Source organism: Ambystoma mexicanum, chromosome 5q (assembly GCF_040938575.1).
Source record: "Ambystoma mexicanum isolate Mex_15411 chromosome 5q, UKY_AmexF1_1, whole genome shotgun sequence".
In the NCBI taxonomy this organism is placed as follows: domain Eukaryota; kingdom Metazoa; phylum Chordata; class Amphibia; order Caudata; family Ambystomatidae; genus Ambystoma; species Ambystoma mexicanum.
In genome coordinates this window covers 412908370-412914369 of record NC_090933.1, presented here as the reverse complement: position 1 = coordinate 412914369, position 6000 = coordinate 412908370, and the positions used below count along the sequence as shown (strand labels likewise).

At 42.4% G+C, this 6000-nt stretch overlaps 1 protein-coding gene across 1 annotated transcript in view; it reads right to left on the bottom strand.

The window, feature by feature from the left end:
• Positions 1 to 1775: 1775 nt before the first annotated feature.
• CABLES1 (Cdk5 and Abl enzyme substrate 1) overlaps positions 1776 to 6000 on the bottom strand; it is a 782082-nt gene continuing 777857 nt past the window's right edge. The window contains exon 10 of the mRNA XM_069620896.1: positions 1776 to 3102. Within this exon, the coding sequence (XP_069476997.1) occupies positions 2962 to 3102 (141 nt within the window). The 3' untranslated portion in view covers positions 1776 to 2961. The remainder of the gene's footprint in view (positions 3103 to 6000) is intronic.

Genomic DNA, 6000 nt, shown 5'->3' with positions numbered 1-6000 from the left:
GGAAGATTGTCGAACTTTTAAACATTGCATTTACCTTTTTCCGCAGAGTCCTGGATGAAACCAGGAAAATACCCATTTTAAATGTTTAAGTGTTTTAAAGTGCTGATATGGCAGCAATAAAGAAAGATTAGCACAATGCTCGCCTTTGTGTCTATAATAGAATCAAGACTATCCTGAGCTGTAAGCCTGGGCAATCTTCATTGTATGAGAGGGGGCTGGCAGAATTCCCCATTTTGATTTTATCGTTGCCACTTTTTAAATTTAAACACATTAATTAATTGAATGCTATTTATATTTAGTAGCTTTTTAATGGTTTGTCAGAGATCGTTTTTCATTTTTCTATTTTTGCCATTCACTTTAATGATAGAGTCTCTGTTTTTACCTCTTCATTAACCAAGATGTATTAATAAATAAACCCACCTGGATCCGCCATCCGTTGGCTGCTGTGGGGAAGCGAGGGGCACCCAATGAAGAGTGATGGGGCAAAGTGAGGCTGTAAGCAGGAGACTAGGGATGAAAAACAGTCAACTTTAAAACCTATAAACATTAGTTTTACCATCACCTAATTCCAGTTTAAGATGAAACCCACTGTGGTAAAATTCACAAATGTTGCAATGTAATGCACTTGCATGTGTCAGTTAATGAAACCAATTCATATCCAGAGACAGCATTTCACAAATTACACATACAGTCCTCTGCTGGTTTACCATTTTCCCCAGGCATGAAACATTAGTCATTCTTGCCATGCACTAATAACCCTTGCTTTCATTAACAATCTCCTTTCTATATAAAGTTTATCTGCACCCAATACTGGAAGTTGTAGGCCCACAAATCCAACTTGTCAGCCTGTGGTCGGGGGTAGGTGGGGTTAAGGCGGGTTCAGGAACCATACATCCTGGTTTGCCCAAGGCATTAGCACCTGACAACTGGGTTGGGTGACTAGTTCCGGAACTAGTTTTTCTCCTTGGGGGATTGCTGTGTGAAGATAAAAAAATAAGGGACAAAAGGCCGTAATCCATTCCAGGATGGCCACCAAACAAATGATGCTCTGTGGCCGGCAGCGGGAGATCATGATCCCAGTGAGTGTGCAGAGGTCATAAGGCAGGTAAGTACGGGTACAGGGATGGAGCAAGAGGCACCCAGAGGGGTCCCGGAAGATCCTTGCAGCCATCAGGATTTAAATAATGTTGGGCTACATCAGAAAATATTGACGGAAAGACTTGGATCCCGATGGACTGTCAGGATCAGAGAATTCCACTTAGGTGCAAATAATGGATAAATGTTAAACCAATACAATTGACTGTTCAGTTGGCTAGTTCTTTAAACAAAAAGTACATCCCAGTCATAGATTATTTGAGTTTCTCATCTTGGCCCAGAATAATTGCGTCAGCCATCGCAAGCAAAATAGAAGAAAGACGTCCCTGTAAGCATCCCACTTCTGCAAGACTTGTGAATAAGCGCATACATATTAATGGGCTGACAGTTTAATATAGATGAGTTGATCTATTAGCATGAATTCAATATGCTTCATGGCCAGCATCATTGCCAGCACACTGAGTAAGGGCAGGGGAGATAGTTTAGCAGTCAGCAAGACTTTGCTCCATCTGCTTATCCCAACACAGGTCCTGAACGCTGTCGCCCTGCTTGGTGACTGTGCGAACATCCAAACGTCTTTTCCTGGAGTAGCAAAACATAACCAACCATACATTCACTTATGTCTTTGTCACATGTTCAATAATTACTGTCACTAATCCCAGTTATATAATACCGGTATCTATAAGGCTGATATCTTTAATTATTCAGATAAATTATCACCCTGAAATTGTGGCATCCCTGTCACACTAATAGAAACAAAAAGCCAAAACAAAAGTGTGTGTTGACCACAGGGTCTTTGTTGGAATGGATAGATAAAGAAAATCGTGATGCTCCCATGGTCCATATGAAGGTTTATACATTTTTGCTTAAACATTGTTTTTTCAGCAAGTCTAGTGCAGAATGTCCTCCTTTTATGAAATAATAAAAATAGCCCCCTTGCTTTGCTAAGCCTTTCCATTTTGGTGGAAATATAATTATATCGCTGACACATAGTTATACCTGATCACATGCCTCAAAGTTATGTAGCTCAGCCCTATTTTATTTTTTACTTCTTTAACATATTGTTGAACACGTAGCACAATAAATGTGCGTGGAAAGCACTCTAACATAGAGCACAATAATAGAACACTGTGCAATTCTAACCATACCCACAGTGGAAAAGTGCAATGGTTAAACATATACACATATCATAAAACATTACAAAAATCAAAATAACAATCCCAATTTTTAAAAAAAACATTCAGTTTCATCATCGAAATTAAGATTTTTTTCCCAGTCTTGTTTTGTAGTGTGATCATCAGAAAAGGTGTGATGTGAAACATTTGTCTTGGATTTAGATGAACAATGGATTCCATTTGCCACTTTTCCACCAGAAAGTAAGATATGACGTGGAATGTCGATATGCACTTGCGTTAACGCCAGTTCCCTCTTTTGGAAGTCAAAGCAGCCAGGGCATCCAAAATGAAACCGCAATGTACACTCCCGCATGGACAAGCGCACATTTGTTCACCAGCCGATACAAAAAATTGGCACACTTTGTTAGCGAGATCAAGTTTTCTGATATTGAGCATTTTCATAAAGCTAGCAGACGTCCGTTAGTGATTTTTCTGTCTTAGTCTTTCCGAGTGAGGTCCGTTTCACCCTCATCACGGCACCACACGTTACCTTTTCTCCTGCGCCATAACGTTAACGGCTCAGGCACCTCACTATGGAGTCCATTTTGTGGTGCCGAAAATGGGGATGCTAAAAACAAAATGTTTGGCATTTTAAGTCTTGATTTGGACTTCCAGTAATAACTGCCGCTCCCTAGATTCCGGTGAAGCCAGCAGGTTGCAATGATACCCCTCCTACGAAGGGTAACCTGTGCTAGGAGCTCTGAGTTAAACGTCTGTAATGCGGCATCACTTCGTGCTCAGGAAGGTGCAGGGCGAACTCCAAAGCTACCAGCACTGGGAACTCAAAGGCCATCAATTCTCGCCTGTTCAGGCGGAACTTTTCTTCCAGTTTCTGGAGAAGAGAAAAAGAATGACAAATAATTAGCATTGTACCGAAGCAGTACAAAAGAATGTTGATCTTTCCTTAAAAGATTAATGAAGTAGTGCCACACTAGCTAGAAAGTGATAAACAGCCAACACTGCTGTTCTAGCCTACACACAATATAAAAGGAAAAAATAAGAGACTGGGGTCAGACAACTTTGCTTTTCCTCCATTTGCTTCGAACAACTACCAAAGGCAATGAACAGGATTGAGCTTTTTTTTTACGTTCGGCTCAAGTAAACCTTAGATCACTTTTCATAAAAAGCGAGAATGAAATTTCCCTCAAACCTACATCTGGAGATGTGATAGGCCAGAGTAAGAATGTGGAATCGGACTGGGTCCTTTCAGCACCTCAACGTCAACAATGTAGTAAACCATTTACAATTTCCCCTAAAAAACTACCACTGGCAAGGAATTTGGATGGTGCTATCGACGGAAATCACCCTTGATTATACATATTTAGCCAATATTTTATTTGAGCCAGAGGCCCTCAAATGTTCAAATGGGACGAGGCGAAACAGAAGTTACAACATGTTCAGAGCAGCACAGGAAGAGCAGGATAGCCAGAGGATGGCAGAGGAGATGTTCTGGTTGGATTAGGCACAGGGAAATATTTCGAGGCTTTTAAAGTTTTCAATCCTCCTTAATTACATGGATCTACAGTATTCAACTTAGTTAACAGGATAATGTTATGGGAACCTTTTGAGCGAGAAGGACTGCCGCATTATTTACTCTCAATTATAACTGAAACTAATAGTGATTTAGAGGTGAAGGTCTAGGCTTGCAGGGGCATGTTTTAACACATATCCTTTGAATCTGTACGCCACTGTCCTCTTCCAGGATCTGAACACATCACAGCATCTTGGATAGAAATAGCAGCATCTTGGTTTAGGTCAACAAAGTGGTACGTTTAGCTTGGACCCCTCAGTCCCTTCAGAGACTAGTTGGTCAAGGCCTATGCTGAAGAATGTGAACTGAAAAATAACAGCAGTAAATCTAATGTTACGTGCATGGGCACCTCAGACCCATTTGGGCAGAGGGGAAAAAAATAAAATGGGTCACCAGTTTCGATTGTCTGACAGTTACAATTACCAAAAATTGAACCTTACAGAGTTCATATAAAACAAAATAAAAGAGAAAACTGCTCACGAAATGAACCCAGATTAAGGGCACTTTAGCCTGTTGTGGAAATCAACGAGGTAATATGTCATGTAAGATTGAACTGTCAGGACTACCCGAAATTAGGCCACGAAGCGATCCCAATGGTCCTCTTCGCAGACGATGCAGTGCTTCTTGCCACATCTGCGAAGAGACTTGCAATTACCTTTGAAGCATTTGTGGAGAAATGTTCGGAGCTTCATTTCTAGATTAATACTTGTAAAACAAAATCACTAGCCCCAAATAAATAAAAAAAATCACAAAACTTGAGTTGAATATTAATGGCACTCCCCTGGAACAGGTGCGATGTTACGATTACCTTGGGGTTAGATTCAATGACCAGAGCAATTAGACATCACAGGTGTTTAAATCCAGCGCAACACTGGAAGAAAATGGGGGCAGGGGACAATATGGAGATTTTTCATTACCTATGGTCAGAGTGCCATTTCCCTGGCTGTTGAAATGTATGTTACATCGGCCAAATCGGCTGCCTGTATGGGGCAGAGATCTGGGGCCATTTGACCAGCAACAAATTGGCCCTTGACGAAAAGACGCTTCTTGAAAAGGCTGCTTGGGCTGCCAACAACCTGCACGGGCAACCCTGTTTGTATTTGGAACTAGGCCTTAGGGAAATCCAAAGAGTTCCCACCCTTAGACTGGTGTCATATTGGCTTAGACTATGGCAAATTCCCGAACGTAAGACTTATCGTGAGGCCCTAACACACATCCTGGAAACTGAGGGTGGTAGATCCTTACCCGGGTTCACACATGTTAAAAGATCCCTGGTGGATATGAATTTTGCAAACCTGTGGGACAATCCCTGGGGCATCATCTTGGGTGAAGTAGAAAAAGTGAAATGCACCTCAAAAGAGTTAGCGGAGGACAAACTGGTGAATGCGTGCAGCAAGCTGGCCATGGGAGTTAAACTATTTGGCAAGCAAACCAGTTTTGGGTTCGAAAAATATCTAGACTTGGTTAACCCCCCGGCACACACTTTGTATTTGAAATTCAGGTTTTCTCAATTTAATCTAGCTTATTGTACCAAAAAGTGGCAACCTGCTGGAAACGACTTGTGCTTGGTGTGTGGCCCTGGTAAGGAATCTTGTGCTTTTGTCAAGGCTATCGAGTGGCCAGGTGTAAGTTCCTTAAGACAATATGAAATGCTCATGGCATACGTCTAACACTTGAAGCCTTATTGCTTTTCAGGCGAAGCAACGACATGCATGTAGTATTTTTCGCAGCAAGCTTCATTCACCAAGCATGGCGTACAAGAGCCAGAATATTAAAAGCTGGAGAATTTGGGAACTAATATGTGACCATGCTAATATTAAGACCACTATTCCTGAAACCTTGCATGCACCTTATTGTTTTTGTACTTTGATAATGCTGCTAACATCTCGCTCAATGCACTTCATGCAATTTTTGCACAACTCGCCAGGATTGGGCCCAGATTTGGACACACTTTTGCCCTCGCCCTCTGACGACTGTGGGGCGCCTGGCTGAAGAAGAGTGCCGGAGGGACGCGGAAGGACGTGCTCCCTGTGTTGGGCACACAGAGGTCCTGGGCCGATCGCCGCCTGCAGTAAGGTGACGTACAGTACACTGCCCCGACAGCCGCAGCGGGACCGTGGGCCGGCACCCCTTCCCGCCCGAGCAGTCCCAAAGAAAAGCTGTGTCCCTGTGCGCCATTGCTGGGTGCTCAGACAGCGA